Source organism: Phoenix dactylifera, chromosome 18, assembly GCF_051530095.1.
Source record: "Phoenix dactylifera cultivar Ajwa chromosome 18, Ajwa_hap1_PhDact_Kaust_v1.1, whole genome shotgun sequence".
Classification (NCBI taxonomy): Eukaryota; Viridiplantae; Streptophyta; class Magnoliopsida; order Arecales; family Arecaceae; genus Phoenix; species Phoenix dactylifera.
The window spans coordinates 17,120,614-17,142,493 of NC_143207.1; the positions used below are offsets into that span (position 1 = coordinate 17,120,614).

The 21,880-nt window shown below is 36.6% G+C and overlaps 2 protein-coding genes across 4 annotated transcripts in view; both read right to left on the bottom strand.

Moving 5' to 3' along the window:
* NRPD1B (nuclear RNA polymerase D1B) overlaps positions 1 to 10,816 on the bottom strand; it is a 45,078-nt gene extending 34,262 nt beyond the window's left edge. Inside the window, exons 1-4 of one of the 2 annotated variants that reach the window (XM_039121635.3) lie at positions 10,620 to 10,816; positions 7,400 to 7,522; positions 1,964 to 2,090; positions 1,748 to 1,860 (exon numbers count right to left, since the gene is read on the bottom strand). In XM_039121635.3, the coding sequence (XP_038977563.2) occupies positions 1,748 to 1,860; positions 1,964 to 2,090; positions 7,400 to 7,483 (324 nt within the window). In that variant the 5' untranslated portion in view covers positions 7,484 to 7,522; positions 10,620 to 10,816. Of the gene's footprint in view, positions 1 to 1,747; positions 1,861 to 1,963; positions 2,091 to 7,399; positions 7,523 to 10,244; positions 10,355 to 10,619 lie in introns of those variants that run through there. The other variant, XM_088714399.2, reaches the window with a different exon arrangement.
* A 3,984-nt stretch (positions 10,817 to 14,800) lies between these two features.
* LOC103714503 (uncharacterized) lies at positions 14,801 to 21,317 on the bottom strand. 2 transcript variants are annotated; one of them, XM_026807438.4, is made up of 8 exons: positions 21,176 to 21,317; positions 18,396 to 19,451; positions 18,145 to 18,274; positions 17,997 to 18,073; positions 17,863 to 17,902; positions 16,697 to 16,763; positions 16,380 to 16,449; positions 14,801 to 15,353 (listed from the first exon to the last, which is right to left on the bottom strand). In XM_026807438.4, the coding sequence occupies exons 2-8, from the start codon at positions 18,969 to 18,971 to the stop codon at positions 15,015 to 15,017; spliced, it is 1,299 nt and encodes a 432-aa protein (XP_026663239.4). In that variant the 5' UTR covers positions 18,972 to 19,451; positions 21,176 to 21,317; the 3' UTR covers positions 14,801 to 15,014. The 2 variants fall into 2 exon arrangements, with proteins under 2 accessions (XP_026663239.4, XP_088570643.2); XM_088714517.2 differs by lacking the exon at positions 21,176 to 21,317 and adding an exon at positions 16,918 to 16,959 and having other exon boundaries at positions 18,396 to 19,114.
* Between the last annotated feature and the right edge of the window lie 563 nt (positions 21,318 to 21,880).

The window sequence follows — 21,880 nt, forward strand, 5'->3', positions numbered from 1 at the left end:
TTGAAATATAATTAGATTACTCAAAATTAGTGAATTAATGAATGATACAACAGATTGTAGTGCATTCAAGATAAAGTAGTCTATTAGTAGCACTGATTTGACAAGTGAACATCGAAAGAATACATTGAGGGATGTCAATCAATGCTGAGCAAATCCTTGTCATTCTCACCTCCAAGCTCCCTCTCACAGATGACACAATCTTCAAATGGTGGAAAAGCAGAGAAAGGGGAAAAACATTTTAGGGGTCCCAACCAATACTAAGCAACAACATTTGCTTCAATTCCATTTCAAGCACAATTCTGCCCGGCCCAATTGATCCAAGTAGCTCTGACCTAACTCAGCCAAATTGAGGCATACCAGCAACTGCGATATTGGCAATCAACGAGTACAGTGCAGTACAACTGACTCGTGGCCTGCATGCACAAGTCTAAAATCCTTGCTCATAAGTTCATTCCATAATTCAAACATGCAGTTGGTAGTCGAAAAGCAATCTTTCAAGAAATGTTCAGGCTGGATGCCAAACACCCACTGCAAGCAGGGTGGCCACCAAGTCGCCTTACTTATGGAGTATATGGCCTAGTGAGGGAGCCCAATCACAAGACAAGCCTGTGCCTAGATGGCCCTCCTAGCCTAAAGCTTAGGCACCTAAGCAATCAGCTAGACTAACTAAGCAAATGAAATTTAAAGAAGGCTGAAGAGCAGGTAGCATTTGAAACAGATCAAATGAGGGATGATTGAAAAGCCCTAAGCCCCAAACAAAAAGAAGGGAAAGAGGAGGATAGAGGTCCGGGACAAGAGAAGCACTTGAAGGCAATCAGTAACGACATCATCCAACAAAGACATTCAGCAATAGCAACACATTATGGCCAGTAGTTTTATTGTTTAACTTTTCTCTTTCCACCTCTTCTTATCTTGCTCTTCCTTTATAATCCTTTTTTTAATTTGCAGATTGCTAGGATTACAATTATCATCACTGCAAGAAATAACAACAATCACAAGGAATGTGCTGCAAGCAGCGGTGGTAACTACTATTAAAAACTAAATTAATTTTTTTAGAAAAAATTGAAAATGATGCCCCTTTCTTTTGCTATTTCTGCTACTCTATTCAATTTTCCCCCATTTTCTAAAATTTTGGGTATTTCAAATTCCTTGATCTCTAGGCTTGCCCATAGTTCCTGGTGTTTGGCATACCCTAGGACCGCTAGTCTGCTACCGACATTGTTTTACTTTATAGACTATGATTATTTTCAAGAGATACAGACATCTTGATCCTTGGATTCCTTTCAAGAATTAAACTCTGACAATTGTCTTCTGATACAAATTTAGTTGATTATTTTTAGTTCTCACCTTCTAACAGTTATTACATGCATTGAAATCTTTTACAAGATGTTCATACATATATTAAATATTAAAAAATCAACAGATGCACAAATCTTACATCCGCATGTAGAAGCCACCTATTTGCAACTATTTTGCACTTTCAAGTATCAGCATGCTTTTAAAATGATATTGGCATCTGAATTGTCTTATTAAGATGCCAATCATAAGAAGATATTCCCTTGTACAAGCATAACTACCATACCTTACAACAGGAATCTAGATTTGGTGAAGACTTGCACAATGGGTATGAACCATAAAATCAATAACGAGTTAAACAGATCCTCCATAGATCAGAATTATTGCATCAATATACATAAACAGCTAGCAAAATAAATAACCAAAAGATGCTCATATGTATTCTGGATACCTTTCCCTTCATCCTCATGCACTTCAAACACACTAAACTCAAGATCTGTCTCAATTCGCTGACATGAGAAGGATGATATACAGGTACTGGCAACTCGATGTAACCAAAATGACCTGATTTGGAAAACGATTGAAACCTGTTATTGTTATCAAATGACACTTTGTCCTATGGACACCTCATATTATTTATAAAAGAAAGAACAGATACATATCAAACCTTCACATTTTCCGGGTTCAGCAGTGCCACAAGATTCACATTTGCCAAATTCTAATGGCAAACCAAGGAAAGGATTTGTTAGTTGGCTTGGATGAGAAACTGGGCAGTCATTTATGGCGTATGTACGCTGCCAAACAAAAAAGGCATCATATTACAAAAGAACAACTTCATTTTTTGGTCTGTTGAGCAACTTATTGATAACATACATATCAGTAAAGCAATTTAGGTTCCCTTTAGTTATGAATAATACTTGATAATTTTTTTTTTTAAACTAGAATGTATTGATTGATTGATTATACAAATTACCATACTGCTATATTAACAAGAAAATTTAAATATTGTTGTTGAAAGAAAATGATTACACATACAGACATTATACAAGTGATCATTCTAGATGCAGCACTAACCATTATCTTACTTATCTTGGAGCAGATTGATAATAATAAGGGTTACGAGGCTTTTAAATTTGATAGGAATGTGGATGGAAACTCATAATAACTCGAGGATTGAACACATGGTAAGGGAATTATGAACAAACAAACTACGCAACTTTTCTGCCTAAGATACTTTTTTGTTTAAGGCAAACAAGGGGTCTACGGAAACGTCCCTTTGGGAAGGTGAGGCAATGCATAACTAGCATTCTAGAGAAGAATTATGAAATTGACATTAAACAAGAGGAAGTTTCTTAAAACAGATGCATGTTCAGAAGAGATTGTTGGCTCAAAAAATACATGACTGACATGGTTTAAGAGACAATTAACACATAGAAAGTCAGATAGAGTGTTCCATTTTGACAGCTCAATAGCACAGCAAAAAATAGTATTGGATCGATTTTGTAGTGTCACTTTGTATTGAACTGCATCAACAAGTCAGAATAGAAAATGGCACAGAGAAGTATGAATCTACTAAGTTGATATTTGCTGAACTAAATTGTTAATACAGCATATATTATGTATTTCCAAAAATGTCTGAGAGTTCATCGCATATTATGTGCTTAAATTAATTAAGCATGTGACTTAGATGTTCGAAACAAGTCAATTTACCACTTCTAATCTATTTAAATTGTTTAGCTTGTGTTTGAGTGCATGCATAATCATACATATTATTCAAGTAACACTCCAAGCGCATACAAAGGATCTAATCACGAGAGTTTATGTTTTTTATATTAAACATCCAATTTTGGGTCTTTTAGTAGAATGGCACTTATCATGCTGAATACCAAGCACTTCATGCACAATTCATAAAACATGAAGCCTCAGTGGCAGGAGTGGTATATTCTTCAATAAAATGGCCAGCAGAAAGAGATATTATTGGGCTAAAGAATCACCGAATAGAAAATGTTCGTGGATAAAAAAAAGGTTCACAAAAGTATCATTGATCCTCCGAGGAGCTCTGAGACTAAGAAAACTGGTCTACCGAACCCAGAGACAAAGAATCTTGTAGATATTATAGTGCTTGGGAGGATGACATCATAAGGAGATAAGCAACAGGAGAATTTACATAGCCTTTAAAAGAGAAAGGCAGAAAGCACACTCCAAATATATTCCTTTTTCCTTTTCTCAATGACACATGTTTTCAAGGACAGAGTGATGAAGCTATTTACTGAAGTTATCAAGAATGATTGTCCTCAAAACTGCGAATGTGAATACCTTTGCTCTCATTTCCAAATAGAGGAAGCAACAAAGTGTGACAATCTCAGACATACTAGATATTTGAATTGTGTACAAGATTTCAATCAATGATTTGACTAAAAATGTAAGGTGAACTTTGGTGAAATGCTGATAACGTTCCAAAGAATAAAAGTACAACCACTTATGGTGCGACTATTTTGTTGTTTATCAGATCATCAAAAGTGAAAGCTGGATCTGTCTGCAAAAGTGAAAGGGCTCGTGCAGCTATGGGGGAGTTCACCCTCTGATCCATGACATTTGGGATATGGCGAGGGAGGTTAGTTTCCAGGCCATGCATGTATATCGCGAGGCCAATGGGGCGGCCGACTGGGTGGCGGCATATGTTGCGAGCCACTCAGGAAGCACCCTATGGTCAGGCGAGTGTGAGTTGCCCAGAGCTCTTCGGGGCCTTTTGTTTTCTGACTCTATTGGGTGTATTCGTACCCGTGTTGTATGAAATGCCCGTTTCATTAAAAAAAAAAAAAAAGTGAAAGCTGGATCTGTCTGCATATAACTTGGAAACGTGTATGCCAGTCTGAAATAATCCTTTGTTGCATCAGATGAGGCTTAGGGAAAGATGGAAACAGTTGGATGGCATGAATATCAGGCCTTTAACAGATTACGTCAGAAAAGAGAAGGGCATCATGAAGTGTTTTCAGGTTAAAGTATATCTAGCTCTAGTTTCTGATTTCTATAATACTAGCAAAACTATCTTCTTTGGTGATTTGACCTTGATCCCTTTGTGAACTTATGCCTTATCTTGATCTGTTTCAAGTGGACTTCAGGTTTCAAGGTTTCTTTTTTATGATAACTTTGGTAAAGAATAAGTTAGGACGCAACTGAGCCGGTAAATGGATCAAGTTATCGGACTTTTTGGGTCAAGAAATTTCCAATTTCATATACAGAGTTCTCAATGAAGATGCCACCAACCAAAGATCATTACCAGGATCTTTGGGTGGAGGAAATATATAGATAATTGATGTCTCAGAAGAAAAGAATTACTTCTTTGGTCAGAACATTACCTTATTAATAAGTGCTGGGTAACCTTCCAATACATTACATGCCCATATTTGATTAGTCCATGCCACTGCCATGTATATGCTCTATTTCAAGTGTCTGTGCTTCATTTCAAATGTCAAAGAATAAAAGAAGTGACTATGCTTAATCTTCTCTGGCAGCAAGGTTGAAGTTAGTGTCACAATATAGTGGATTGTCACAAGGCTTGTACATCAGAGGTCAAGAAGAGGAACATAAGACTTGAGGGAGATGGATAAGTCATTTGGGAGAAACAGGATAAATGGAATTTTACTTTTGTGGCTGAAGGTGATCGAGGGACTCATTTACCTCAGAGGTGAAATTATATGCATTTGCAGCCAGTCAAGAGAAACAGGGAGGGCATTGTCAAAAGGAGATTTAGTGAGTGACAGATATAGATTGAAGGGGAGACCAATTTGGATTATCTCAGAATATAATCAGAATACTGGAGCTACCATCAATGAGAATTAGCATTGCAAGTGTTAAGGGTGATCGCTCATCTTTAAAATACACTTGCATGGAAGGTGAATTGGACATAGCTTATTCCATATTCAATTTGACATACATAGTTACTAAGGTTTAAAGTTTTGGCTGAAACTGATTTGTTAGCACAACTGAACAAAAGTAACCTCCAAAAACTAAGTTTCAGTCAGGTTTCAGCTGAACATGACAGGTTTTTGGTGGTTTTGGCAAATTTCAGCTGAATCTTGCTCAAACTGAGCATGGATGATATCTTTACTCATCATTAGTTTAGTACTTTATGTCATTTCAGGGTCAACTCTTCATTTCTTGAAGCATTTGGCTGAATAGGCCAAATGTGGCCCATTTTTCTGGGGAATGAGGCTTAAAAAAGTGAGTACTGATTAATTTGTTTAGATTAAATTTGATTTTTATTTTTATTTTTTCAAGATAGGAAGCACTTGCAAGTCCATTTTCAACAAATTTGAGGGTAAGGTAGCCTTTCTAATATAAGAGACATTTTTGGATTTGTGAAATTATCTTTGAAGGTGGGGAGAGGAAAAGTGGAATTTGCAACTTCTGGAGCTCAGATTTTCTAGAACATTAGCTTGACTCCCGTAAGCATTTAGATGAGGTATGCCTAATCGTAGACTTCTCTTTATATTTTATCGATTATAAATTATATGTAGGTACTTGGAGCTTGATATGATGGTATTCATCATATCAAGTACATATTCATGTGCAATTTTATGGTAGTAAGTTTCACTTTAGCTATTTGCATTTATGTGTTTAATAAATTAACAAGCAACTGCTAATCAAACAACTGCAGCAATTATATGGAGAAGCTTAAAATAACAGGTAGCCCATAGTCCTAAATAGGAATGCTTTGCAATGAGTATCCAAAAAGCTAACCCAAAATAGTAAGACAACACTAGATGGTTGTGATTATAATTATGAAACAGCCAGATGTAAAATAATTCTTTGACGTTCTCATTTGTTTTTAAAGGATATTATTACTTTTTTACACAGTTTCATGTTCTTAGCCTGACAATAACAACAAGAGATATCCAGACATTACAAACAACAATATACTCAAATTATGCATGGCTTCCTTGGCGTGTTATTTTCCTACTTTTTTTTCATAATCTTATGACTGAAACTCATACCAAAACTATTGAAATTATCAAAATTATAGAAATTGAAAGTTTGTAGGCCATATCAAAACCTAGCTTTTGAACCTTGATAGTCATATTAGTAATGGGGTTAATGATATTAGAGAGTGAAGATGGGATGCTAAAGATGTTTTCTCTTTGTGATCCTTTTTTAAATGTCTTTCCTGTCAAGGAAGTTAAACACCTACTAGCTTGAGAAAGCATGACCCCAGGAGATTCATCATAACTTCTAAGATTCCATCTGGATGACTATCTTGGAAAAGTACACATGGTGGTTTTGCAAATGAGAGCTTAAACAGAAAACATGCACTTTGTTGGGTGGAGGATGAATGCACTTGTGGGGATATTGCTTGTGTGCCAGAATTGAATGAACTTGTGGGGAACTCGCTTGTCTGCCAGGATGTCCATGGTTTATTAAGACTCATTTTTTGGCTAAGTTGTGAATAGAGAACAAGATTTTAAGGAGAAGAAGCTTAAACAATATGGAACCTCAATTCTAGTCTGGTCTAGTGGGGGTTTTGAAAGACAATGCCTTGAAAAATATTGTTTGTATTATTTTGGTTGTCTAAGCTAAGGAATCATTTTGCAGGTTGAATTAGGGACCTGGATAATGCAGTCTGATTTTTTTATATATAATTTATTGCTGGTTTTTTTCCCCTTTTTTTGTAGTTTTACTTTCCTATCTTACTCATAATTTTGTTAGTGATCAGGAAGAATTTCTCCTGCTCTAGTCTTTCGATTGAGTAACATTCTGATGTCTCATAGAAAGAACATATTCTTCATGGCCCCTTAATTTTAAATCGAATTTCCTGATTATTTAATATCAATATAAAGCAGTAGTACCAACAAAAAGGAAAAAGAAACAACATTGCCATACTTCTGCTTGCTTTTGAGAACTATCATGATGCCTAATGCATTTCTGCATCTACACCCAGAAGGAAACAAGGCAAGCAATCAAGCAGAAAGTATGTAAACTGGAAAAAAGGGTCAGCTAATGGAACTCATGAGAAACTGGTTCCACTAGATCCACCATGTACCAAATAAAAAAATATATAACAAGTGAAACACAGAGCAAAAGACATAGAAAAGGCAATGCATACAATTTCCTCGATCGTTGCAGCACTAAAACTGATACCACGAACAGAGCCATCCGAAATAAGAGGAGATGGTATATTTTCCTCCATGTCATCAAATTTTTATCTTTGCAAGATATAGAGCGATAGCTGCATCACAAATAAAAGCACAATAAAACACTTAACAAAGTAAATTTAACAGTGAATTAAAGTGCTACTAAATTAAGGTATTTGTCGTAGTGTGTATTTTAGTATAGATTAACATGTTACATATAACATGAGCATAACACAAGACGATTGCATATAGCTTCAGTCACAGCATATCAAACTTCAGAAAATATTCCAAAATTTTCTTTGTATCGATCTAAGTACTACTCCAAATTAACTTCTCCCCCATGTACTCTATCCTTAGAAGATTCTAAACACCAAGTTGTGGAGCATAGAAGGTAAATTAGCTGCAAATGATTGTTAGGCCAAAGAAGATTTACTGAGCAACAGCATGACCTTTTACATGAGCGCATAGGAAACCAATGTGACAGCTGAGAACCTTGCCAAAAGTAAGGGTATACAAGTTGACTGTGGGGTCATATCTGCTGCTCTTCAGTGCTTTTTCTCATGATTCAAGCATCACCTAAGTTTCCATCGTTTGGGGATAGAATTTAAAGAATGCAGAATGAGATACTGTTTTACTAGAACACATGACAAAGTGGTCGAGTGTCCTGGTGTCCAAAGGATTCTGATATAGATACCTTTAAAAAAAAATCTGATGGGAATGCATCTGAACATTACATACATATGTGCAAATATGAGTAAATACATGTCTAATAATGAATAACTGGTGGGAGTAGCTGCAGAATAATTTTAATAAATTGATAAAACCTTTGATAAATGTCATGTCGCACATGACAAAATTTATGTAAAAATGCCAAAAGTAGAGATATAACAGTAACAACATCTTGATTTCATGATACGAATTATGAAATGTCGAGGCATATCATGGAATGTCCCATATATCCAATTGTTGGCCACTTCAAAAAATCCAAATTCTGGGGTATCTCAGAAACTCTCACTAACATCCTCATGCAGTTTTGGGCTTTCCCTTGTTTAGAGAGTGTCCACTAACCAAGACATGACAATTTTGGGTGAAAGTGTGAAATATTCCTAGGTCAGGCAGAAATGTACAATGACAAAAACAAGTTGGCTCATTTCCCTAAACAAATGACATAAGGAAGAGATATATTAGTTAAATCATATCACCATTTAGGTGAAATATGTTCTTAACTTCAAAGAAGTGGAAGCAAAGATGGTCAGCTTCTTTCTTTCACAATTCTAAGAAACACATAGTAGATTTTAAGCTCAAAGCTTTAGATTGAATAGCCAAGAGCAATAGAATCAAAAGCAGAAAAAGAAAGTTGTAGACACAAAAGGAGGCAAGTCTATTCAACAAAAAGGTTAGCAGATTGTCGATGCTTTTACTTCTCTGTTAATCAACATCAAATCCAAATACAAGGCAGTTCTAATTCTTATTAATTCCTACAGCAGTGCCAAGACCTGCTTATTAGTTAGTCTAATCCTGCTTATACCAACCAAACTCAGCCCTCTAGGGGAAAGATAATACCAAGGATTTAAATACAGTGGGATGGGGCAGTCCCGGTTTTTCTATGGAATGAGATACCCCAAGTATGACACTCATGATGGTGGATGTCTCATGACATCCCATCATGATCCATTTGCCGACTCATCCCATCCCAACACTTCGGCCGGTGGGACACCCCGCCATCCCACCAGTGTATAAACCTTGGATAATACTGCAAATGCAACCTAGAGAATGTCAAACCCTTGTTACTCAAAGCTTTGTCCACTTTCTCAAGCATAATTCAAGGAAGCTCATGAATGAAACTAGAGCCTATTGTGCCAGCCGAAACAAACATATTGAGAGTCCAAGAATCAGAACATCAAAAGTACATCACCAAATTCTTTTATTACATTAAGACATAAAAATCAAGTTTATTTCCATAGTAAATAATATCCAAACTTTATTGCATTTGAATAATCAATTATCAGGATGACTACCACTGACAAATACTAAACAAACATTTTCTTGGCTAAAACTGCGACTTCAAGACATTTTCCTCAAAAACCTTAATCGATTATGAAGAAAGCATGACAACGAAAACATATAATTCTTGCTGCAAACTTCTTCTTCTGCAGTTCTGCTTACTGTGCATCACGAGTTATTTGTATCATGCTCCATGCTTCTTAGTGCCCATTAAAATTTCATATGCTTGAGTCAACAGAACCATCAAGAGCACAGCAGCAATGCACATAGAAACAAGATTTCGACAGAAGAAGATATTTCAAAAAGAAACGCAGAGATATGGACTACCCATTAGCAACAAGGAATCTAGACGCATACAAACACAGGAATTAGAAGCAGAGGAACAGATTGTCATAATATGAGCATGAGAAAAAGAATAAGTATGGCCAGCACAGTTTTATAAGGCATTCAACCTAAACCGCTTCAAGAAAAAAATTAACCTCAAATTGGTAAATAGTTCAAGCAGCCCAGTGTCAACTATTGTTCAACAAGCCCGATTTGTGAATCTATATCCCCATCAAGAACGAGGGTAAAAGGGAAAGGGTCTTTAGTTAGCCAAACGGGGGTCATCCAAAATTCATTTAATAATTCTATACACATAAGCACATAGACGGTGCATTAAAATACAGCATTAGAATGTCTTCAGAAGCTGGGTTCCTGAAACAAAAACAGCAAACAAGTAACTCTCCCTACTTTCCTTTTTCAAGAACAGAGCATATAACATGTCAAAATCTCTCATGAGTCCAAATATAGGTACGAGAAAAAAGGTTCTACCATATCGATAGATTCCGATCGCATGTCCGGAACAGTAGACAGGACTTACAGAAAATGCCAACAGCGAAAACAAAGGCAGGCGGACTTCCGTCCACAGAAAACAAAGTCCCCGTTAACAAACAAGCAAAAACCCTAGTTTCAGCGAAGGACAAGCGATCGCATTAGCATTTAGAGGCGAAAGCGACGACATGCAAGAGAGATGGGCACTCCAGCGGCGGCGGACACGAAAGGCCGGAAAACTCGGTCACATTCCGAGTTTCCACCCCAAATGTGGCGAAAAACCCAGAATCCAAGCCCAGAACTTGAAAGCAGAACTGCTACCCGTTGGATTAAAGAGAGACGAGAAGTGGCAGATGAGAGACTAGAGAATCGAACCTCGGAGGGATTAGAGAACACGTTTGGAGAAAGCTCTCTTCCTCTCTTCCTTCGTCCCAGCTCTCTGGACGCCGAGAGAAGAGAAATGAAGAGAAACCCCTTCCCTTCTCTCGGAGAAGAACGACAGAAGGGAAGAAGGGAGGGGGATTCCACGGAATAGAAGAAGAGAAACGAAGAGACAAAAAAGGAAAATCGGTGACAGAGAGAGCGAACGGGTTAAAAAAAAGAGGGCAGAGGGGGGTATTGTTACCTCGGGTGACAGCACTGACCCTGTACCAAAATGGAAAGCTTTCGTAAATGCCACATATGCCCCTTACCGTCGGGGGGTGGGGCCCGGATGACACGCCTACTGGCGCCACCGACCGAGCTCGCTGCCGCATCGTGGAAGGGATAACCGTAGGATGCCACGCGTTAGAATCGGGGGTGGGGCCCGTAGGATACACGGCGAGGAATGGTGGCGATTGGCGGTTTGTGATGGGGCGCGGTCGTGGCGGCCCAGCGGATCTGGTGACGGCGAACCCGGGTGGCAGAAGGCGCCGGTTACGAGATTCTTCGCGCTTGGGAGACTGCTTCACCTCGGAAGGCAACCCGGTCTGGTGGAACCCGAACCGGACCGGACGGCTATTTTTGTCAGAATTTATTTATTTATTTTTAAGCGGAAGCAGATATCTCCTACAAATGGGATACGAATACATTTAAAAAAGTCAAAATATAATAAGTTTTCAAATCACAGAGTTTTCTAAAATGGTTAACATATAAGAGACTACCCAATCTGCTACTTTGTTAGGCTCACGATATACATGCTTTACCTACAGTGCCATTCCACCACTAATTATAATTTGAATATTTTTTAGCAATGAATGGTGCTCGCACCCCCTCCACATTCTACTGGATCCAATTAATAACTATAGCAGAATCATTCTCGAGCATGATAGCATGAGCTCGCAATTCACACCATGCATAGCACACGCTAGTTCAGCCTGCTCGCAATTTTACTGTCGAAAATTTAGATGCCTCTGGATCATCTTGGAGTCCGGACCCTGATGTTTTGTGTCAGGACTCGGCAACCAATATTTAGAGCTAAAGCGAATTCGTCAGCCGGTATGGTTTTAAATTTTGGAAAGATTTCTGGCGCCCACGAGCCAATACACCTGGAACGAGGAGAACCAACTAGGGTAAGATCTGAGTTTCAGAATAAATCAGAACTCTTGATTGGGTTGAGTTGTGATCCCTTTAATTACTAAGATAGTAGGCCTCTACATTTAGGAACAAAGTATGGAAGAATAAAAATTATTTAATCTACCTCGCCAAATAGCCATTTGAGCATAGAAAATAAGTCACCTAGGAGGATAAAGTTGGTATTTCAAAAAAAATGGCCCATCCTAAATGCTGCTTTCTTTTTTTTTTATTTCTTCTTCTTCTCTCTCTCCCCCCACTTAGAGAAATTATTGCTTGTATTGTCATGCTAGTGCACACCACCATCAATCGCCAAGTGGACTTAGCGTGGATTCCGTTTACACTCAATAATGACCCCACCATGACATATCTCAACAATTGATTATTTGTACCGATATAATCGTGCATGCAGTGCATATAATAATTTTAATAATATTTTTTTATAATTCACTTATTTTTTTTAAAGTTACTTAATTTATTCTAGCTACTCCAGATTTTTTTTATGCAACATGCAAAAAAAACCTAAAAGAAAAAAAAAAGGATTGGTAACCCAATTGATTTTTTAAATTATTCATTTAAACTATCTTTTGCAATTCATTGTTTTCAAGAGTAAAAAGATATCACAGAAATATAGTCCCAGCTTTCCATGCCATCTTGATAAATCAAAAATAAAGTTCTACTGAAAAAAGCAAAATGAATGTGTTCTTGACTTTTCAAGCTCCTCCTGGTTCATACTGGACTTATCTCCTTCATCGACTTTATTGTTCTACCATCATAATTATATTCGCCCCAGATTACAATTGAATTAGAGAATTCTGATTCTTAATCACAGACCATTTGTATATTTCAAAGGTCTATGATTGAACATGGTTCGGATTATACATCTTCGATCATGTTTTAAGTCTTATTTAATCACGACCATTATCATCGAATGTCAGACCTCTTCAGTTCAATCACAAACTCTAAAGAATCAAACCTGAGCAATATAAGTGTATTTATTAGAGTTTGATAGTACCCACATAGATGTGGATATGGAAACAACTAAATTTGATAGACATTGCCACGACATCATGCAAATGACACTAAATAATCCGGCATCACATATATGCATGATAATAATAGCATGTAAAGCATGTGAAATGCACTTGGTTTATCAAAAAGAAAAGGATAATTGGTAGGTGGTCGTCGTATAACCAAATATATATATATACATATGTATGCATATGGGCTTTTATTCTAAAATAATTCTTTCTAGATATTGTCTACTTTTTTTTTTTGTTCTTCAAATATCCTTTCACTTTTCTAGATTGCTTATACAATTCTGGCTATATAAAAATAAGGGAACAAAGTTAAAATCCCAATTCTGGATAAGAAAAATGTTATTTAATTATTATAAATATAAATAAAGAAGAATCAAAATATTGGCTTTCAATAGAATAAACAAATAAAAAATTGATTACAACTACAAATAAACAAATAAGAAAAATAATTTTAGTGAAGATCGAAACTAAAAAAAAATATTTCTCTTTATTATTCTCTCATTGCCATTTTGAGAGAATAGACGGATAAAAATAAAAATTTAAGGTTATGTTAAGATAGGAGAAAATACCATAATAAAAAAATTATGAGCAAAAAAATAGAAAAAGTTAGAAATATCAACTATAGATACATAAGAATATACTCAATTGTGATATTTGCGCTTGTAGATAAATGTGGAAAAAGTAACAAAAATTCAAATAAATAAGAAAAATGTAACTATTTTTTGATATTATTCTTATAACTCAGATACTATAATTTCAAATTTTGTATTATTCTCCTCAAATATGCATTGCATGTGTTGGGGTCTAATTCATAATCACACACACACAATATATATATATATATATATATATATATATATATATGTATGTATGTATGTATGTATGTATGTATGTATATAACGATCAATAAAGTAGATTCTCAATTGTAGCACACCAGTATAATAAAAACTTTCTATTTTTATATTCATTTGATGCATGAATTAAAAACCATCAATATATGTGATTTTTGGTTGCTCAATATATTTAGCAGTATATATATATTATGATCATTTGTGTGAATCTTTAATTGGATGCTCCGCTATTGATTTTGGAATCAAAAGAAGTAGATGTCCTCTCAAATTAAAAGGGTCATAGTCCATCTGTATACATATATAGTCCATCTCTCTCTCTCTCTCTCTCTCTCTCTCTCTCTCTCTCTCTCTCTCTATATATATATATATATATATATATATATATATATATATAATTCTTTTTTTAGTTCAGTAGAGGTAACAATTCATAGACACTTCCACAAACAATAGGAATTGCTTGGGTTTTGGATTTTGTTTTAAACACTAAGCTGGAGCACATTCGAAATAGCTTAGAGGGGAAAACATAAACTCTTGCCATTGTGAGGCAGCCTCAAAATTGGGCAGCAGAAAGATGCAGTGATACAGAGCTCTTCACTGCAAGAGCAATGCAACGTTTGCTTTGGTGTCCTTTTACGAACGCGAACGTGTAGTGCATGGTCTCCATGGTTGGACTTTCTTTATACCTTGATATAGAATGTCATCCCTTTACGTAAAAATCCCAGTACAAACTAATAATGACTTGACCAAAGGAGGCCTTGGATGTCCATGTCCAAGAATATTGGAATACCAATTTATATGTCCTGCTAATATAATTCCAGATATAGACACAACTTTTTTACTTTGTACCCTACCTATCACACCCACTACATGGGTAGTCACCCAACAGCCAAGTGCACTATAGGTAGCAGCCAAGAGATTCTCTTGGCACTCAAAATTCTGAAAAATATCAAGCAAAGATGACTTCCCTTTGGAACATCCTGTTTTTAATATAATATGTCTCCAAGAACTATTATCCACGCAACAAGATATAGTCTTCGATTATCTTTTTTACCTATCACATTGTCAGAATATGATGAAGTCACAATTACCTGCAATTACTTTTTCAGACTTATACTAGAATCAAATTTGAAAGCATCAAATACTAATGTTGATAGAATAAAACAAAAATGCTATTAGAGTTTACAACTCCATATTTTGCTGGTGCAGTTAAAGAAGCATGCAAAATACAAAAACAACTCTGTGTTGCATGCTTGAGATAGGGAAAATGCCATCTTATTTACACTACCATGTGAAATTCAAGCACTATAGTAAACAAACATTGTCAGATACTACAGCTGAAAAACATTGCCTGAAATGGTAGCCTTGCTGCTCTCGGCATCAATCCTTGCTCTTTTGTAGGAAAGCGAAGCCAGCTCAACGTCGATTGAGACATCAAGCTTTGCAAGATCGGAAAGCATCCCATCTTTTATTGAGCGCTCTTCATCCAAACTAACCGGCAGTTTATCTGAGGAGAATGGAGCTAAGGTTCCTTCAGTGGCAACCCCTTTTGTCATTGACATGGACTGGGTAGCTTGAAAAAATGCTTCTCTTACTTTGTACTGATCTTCCATAAACTTCTGCAGCTGGCGGCCATTTTCTTTAGTTTGTAGCTGCAATTTCCTAATAATCTGCCAATAAATCATAATAATATAAATTTACTGCATAAAAAATCCCAACTGTAAAGACTTCTGCAGATATTTACAGACATTAAAGTTCTACTTTATTGTGGATTGCACATATTTTTGCCTTTCTTTTCTAGATCCTTATTTCTTTACTTATCTGTTTATTCCCGACTAACCTTCGTTACTTCCAAGCACACATCAACCTATTCCATTATGTGTCTATCATGCATACATTAAGGGCCATAACCACATTGGCACAATAGTACTGCCACTAAAGAGATACAACAATGATGAAATCCAAGAGCCAAGCTTATGCAGATAATAACTCCCGAGCCACTGATCCAAGGATATAGAAGGGTCCCTTGGAGCTTGGTGAGGTTACTCTTATCAGCCAAAGCACCCAAATTTCATACTAAGTTCGCTATATAGTAAAATATAAGTTAGTTCAGGGCTTGAAAAGAGTTCATCCAGATGGTATTAAGTGGCACATGTTAAGAGAATTGATGAATAAAGTCGCCATATCTAAATCAAAAAGCTGATCCAGAGCATGTGGAATAATTTATTATCCAGTTTGTCAAATGCTCGCAGAAGAGCCAGTGTTTCGATCAAGCAAGCAGAATAATGCCTTGAGCATGGAACTACGTTTATCTAGCAAAGTATAAAAGCACTTTCACATGTTCTTTACTTTCTTTGAAAGGTAGTTTTTAATGCTATGCAAAGAGCTTTGTTGTGGAAACCACCTCTCTGCAGAATATGTGCTTGATGTCACCACCACTTTCAAGTTGTAGTACCACATATTTTTAGCTATGATGTGTTGGAGAAAATAAAATTCCAATTTGTCATGTAATTTCAACGAGGTAATTTCGACTCCCAATCAGCACTATTTAAATCTTTAAGGGGTTTACAAGCAAAGTGAAAAAATTCCAAGCATCTTCATCTTTGAAAACTTCACCTAAATTGCAATATCATGCACTGGCAAACATATACAAATAAGCATAAGCATGCACATGAATACAGATAGGAGAATGAGACCTTAAGTTGCTCATGGAGTGTCTTTTGAAGCTTCCACTGCATGTGTAGTGTTTCTGATTCGTTTGAAGACCTGCAGCCAAATGAAACAGGTTGAATTCACCACATGAGTAAGCAGGGCATGTATTACTTCCTCAAAAATAGCAGGGAAGGTGTCAATTACAACACATGAATTATTGTTTCTATATGAATATCAAGTTTTATACACCAAATAGCAATGGAAGAACGTAAAACCATCAAGTGGAATGGTAATAAAGATACAAAAAGATCAGACATCCAAAATTTCCCTTGAGAAAAAGGCCTGCATAGAGCCCACTTACAAGTTTGGATTCCCACTGTCCTCAGTTGCATTCCGTTTCTTTCCTTCTGGGCAAGAAGGCCTTTTATCTGAAAAATCATGATCTAATCAGGTCACAACCACATTTAGAAATCTAGTACCACAAAGGCTAACAGGTACAATAGAAATCATAAACTGTTTAATAAGTTATCTATATGTAAAGGTGATTCTTTTTCAGTAAAGGTAAATACAAATGCTTCATACTGTGGCTAGAAGAATGACAAGCAACCCAACAGCTAAGCCTCCCTACAAAATTGACAAATAAAGTAAAGAAGTTCTAAAAACAGCTTGAAAAGCTAATATAAGTGGAATAAAATATAAAGATTGTTGGGTTTGCGAACCCTGATAGACAATATGTTTGCAGCATGTTCTTTTCAATACCAGCAGATATTTTAAATTCCCAGAAAATATTTTCTTTATCAAAGCCTATGAGCTGCTTAGGGATACCAGATATTTCAATTCAATTAGCAACTTCTTCAGTGTAATGTCCACAACCGGTAATATTTCATGTCAGTTTATATGCAAAGCATTTTATTCATCAAAAGTAGCATTACGAGTATAATTCAAGTCAATCTGGCAATAAAGAACTAAAGTCCTTGATGATATCAAACTCGAAGGGCATTCTACCATTTGTTGGAGCTAAATGTTTATTGGGAACAAGAAAAATACAAGGTAAAGATACTGATTACCATGCATAAAATACACTTACCTACATATATCAATGTACTTCCGACAATGTTTCTGCGGCTCCAGATGTGAACATGAGTACATGTTTGGATCAAGAACTTAACTAGACATTTGTAATTCTTAAGGGATATTGTAGCTTGTCAATAGATCCTTTTCTCGTATTACACAGTCAAAATGGGAAAAAGGTCTTCTTATCGATAAGTTTAATCTTAGCAGTCATGTAAATACTAATAGAACTGTCCTTGTTTAAGCAAGATTTGCTATTTAGATCCTCTTTAAAAAGCCCATGTGTTCACTTTAACCTGCATACCCCATAAATTGTTTGAATGATTTCAAACCCTACATTGGATATAGAGCTCCAGTTTAATAAAGCAACATCACATAGTCATGATGCGATCAGAGCAACACCAGCTTGAATGCTTATGCAGATGCCTTTAGTTGGCAACAGTTTTGTCAAGTTACCTTCTTTGCCTTCTGACCGATATCTTGAAAGGCGGTATTTCTGTGAGAAAAGGTTTACCATCAGATACTTCAAATCTAAATACTATGGATCTAGTAATGTTCTGAATGTGCATAAATGCCAAGGAAATGTATACCTGCAAGTGGCTCTTGACATGGTCTTTGGTTAGTCCAGGAATACCCATTTTGATTACGATGCATTTCGGGGTTGCCCCTGCATTTTATAAAGAAACTTTCAGCATCATTCTCACATGCATAAGTTACGCCTGTGAACTTCATACTCACTATCTGCGCCACCAAGATCGTTGACAGCTTGTACAAAGGATTCATGTAGCTCCTGCGTCCACTGCATTCTTGACTTGTTGCCAACATTGACTTCACTGACTTGGGCTTCTTGGTTTACTCCAATGATTTCCTGGAAAATATTAAAATTACTTATTTTGGCTGTGAAACTACAGAGGCACAGAGACACTAACTGAATTCTGATGGTAAGTTGTCATCCACAGGATCATCCCAAGTACACATGAATTACTTACATATCTGTCTTGATTTCCATTGCTGAGAATGATTTGCTTTGGCTGATCAGACTCCATCCGATGCTCTTGTTCAACAGCACTTGGAAGGATATCATCTATATCTCCTGGAATTTGTGCATCCTCATTTGGTTGGTAGGTCAAGCCTAAACCCTGTAGTGAAGTGGGAGCTGAAGTCTGCATTGAGGATAAGTGGATTTGGAGAAGGGGAAACATGTTGCCACTATATGGATATTGTTCCAAGGCTGATGAGGATGACGCATATCGGTCGGTGTAATGTATAGAAGATTGCAAACAAATATCTGTGGATTTTGTTGAAGTTGACGATGACGAGGTTAAATTTGGTAGACTATGACATTGGTTTAAACCCTCCTGATGAATCAAAGAGACAAGTAATGGACTGCAAGGCTGTTGATAGGATCCAATTTCATGTATATCTGGCATTGTGGTTGGAACATTTTCCTCATTCAATCCACTAGGACCATGCCAATTTGTTGGTATATTGGCAACAGGAAGAGACATATTCCATTCACTGCCAAACATGCTACTTCCTACATTTCTGCTTGCATGATAAGTCATGGCGATAGTGTGAACTCTAGGACAAGAAGATCGACTACGGGTGTTGGGCTCTATATTTTGCAATTGAAACTCCAAAGTCTAACTTGGTAGAAAAGTGGTTGCTTTGCTAGCATAAACAGATTGATAACATATTTTTGATAAAAGTTAACTACAAAGAGAAAAGCACCTTTCTTAAATTTTAATTTCTAGTGGCAAAGTGAAAGGACCAAACTAATTGGGTGTATTTAGGAACTGGAAATAGGACATTACTTATTGGTTGTATTTAGGAACTGGAAGTATCTTGCAAAAAAGTACTAGGGTTCATACTACGATATCTAACTCAGCTTTCTGGTCATGAAATTCTCCTTTTTGCTAAAATAGAATGATTAAGCTCCAAAGCAAGTTTAGCCAAAGATTCATGTAGTCTAGTTCAATGATTAATTGCATAGTGCTATGCCACGGTCCCCATCAGATGAGCATCAATCAGCAATTAGGCAACTACTGTACAAAGAAATGGGGAATAAACAGAAGTTAGCTACTATTATGACTTCATGTGGACATGCAGGAATGTAATTGCAATAAATAAGTGTGTGCATGCACAAGGAAGAGCTTGGTTTCACTCATCTCAAACATGTTTCTAAGGAAGCACTACAGATAGACACGGAACAAGCAAGGAAAAGCCTCAATGTAGCTCAGAATTTTAGAAATTCAAGTAAAATCAAAATAAACAAAAGCACAAAAGAAATTCATATATTAACACTAAAATAATATGCAATATGGAATAACTAGTTAATCATTAGAAGCATGTGGGTTACTTCATTATGTTGAGAAGTTATAAGCAAGCTAGATAAAGGATGCATCCTTTTCAATAACATGATACTAAGGATATCAGCATCCAATATGTATCATCAAAAAACAGTGTATCCTTTAATAGTACTGTCCAATTGCTGGCCTTCTCCCATCAATTATGAGGCTGGTTATGGAGTACAACTCAAAGTCGGAAAAGATTCATAAGAACTGAATAAATTTTACTACCGGCTGTCAGCGTGAGCTCAACCTTCTAAGGTTAGTTCCAACTTCCAAATTTTCAGCCAAGGCAAATTTAGCCAATAGAGTGGCGTGCCATGAAACCTTTATCACCAATTGGAAGGTAAGAGATGTACCTTATTTGTTGCAGTTTCAGGTCGTGCAACAGGCGGCAACTCTCCAGTGTTCCCTTAGACTTGCAAAGAGTATAGACGATGTAATGTGATGATAAATTTTATTTAGGGTGTTCAGTTCATCTCAAGGGCATAAATAAGCCAAAGAGACAAGTAAAACTCAGTCTGATATATGATATCAATGAATGAAAAGGAAAAAAGATAAACACAAGGAAACCTGAAACCATATGTACATGTATAAAATAACTCTGGAATTTTTCTTAATAAAAGTTTTGTCCTAGAATTACTGTATTAAGTATTCTCAGTTGCAAATATCTTTCAGTAGAATTAGTCGAAATGGCTGCACAACAAGGAGTGGCCCTCCTACAATTTCCTCATTTTTGGTACAAAATAAGTGACTTTACTAATGGGCCAACTAGCAACTTCAGCATCTTGTATTCACTGCATTTTCTTCACTTTGTCTGCTCTTGCCTATGCCTTTCATGTACTGCGACATGTAACTCTGATGGTTTGGTTCTCTGTGTGGATTAAATTGCATGAATCTTTTTCCAGGCCAATTAGCTTTAAGGTCTTCAGTATAAAAAACGCATAGCCTCATGCATTGTTCTTAAATCCTAGACCTTCCTTAACAGTACAAGGTCTGATTCCTGAATCATGCATAAATACCGAGTCCTTTCATCTCAAGGTAGACCAGGACGACTTGCTCCACAGTTATGGTGATCTTATATTAACAAAATCTCATCATAAAAACATGTCCAATAAACACTTATGAATTGTTAAATTTGAATGTCAATTAGCAAGTAAAATAGCAGAGACTACATGCCAACTGATGCAGAATTCAAACCTCCAATTAAGAGAACAGAAAACAAAAATCCTCCAAACTAAGCTAAAATACCACACACCATCTATTATTATATTCTAAAATACAATTCTGGACAACACAAACAAGGACTAAAAACTCTGCCAAAGCTGCCCAACTGCATAAGATTGCGAGAAAACCAATGGCCAAATAAACTCAAAACCATGCCGAAAAACTCAAGTAGGAACGGAGACAGAGATACTGACCTCAAGAAACATGATCAAAGAAGAGCCAGGGAGGCGAGAGAAGCGAGAGAGAGGGGGCTATAGGCATCACGGTAGCAAGAAACTACCACTAGAGGCCAGAGGACAGTTGGTGATCAGAGAATATAAAGAGAAATGAGGGTGGAGAAATTAAGGCCGGCTGGCTTGAATTTAAAGGACAAAGGCCCCCCCTCCATGGTTACGTGGGGTGGTGACCTTCGCGGCAACTCGAGTCTCCCGCCTCTTTCCGTTTATTTTTTTTGTGCCTTGACGCGTTGCAACGACGCTTCGTAGACGTCGCTATTATAGTATAATGTAACGAGCCCCCTCCTTTTTCTAATGCATTCTTAGAAGATAATAAGAGTAGTTTAGCATTAAATCCCTGTCAGGTAAACAGAGAAGAAGACCAACTTGTGAAGTTGCTTGCTTGCTTGGAAGCCAAAGTAAACTTAAGGTCAATGTATGGTGATTACTAAATTTAAGGGAAAAAGGAACACAATTTCTTAGAATTGATTTGTGATTTGTCCTCACCTTCTTCAAGTCAATTAATGATGATTAATTTTCGATGTTTCGACGAAGCTCTGCTTTCTCTCCAAAGTTTTTGCTACGGCCATTAGGCTGTCAGCAAATCACAATTCTATTCTTTGAGATGCCTTGTTTGTTATGCTTGTCAATCTCTGACCTCGGCAGGACAACTTCTTGGTGAAG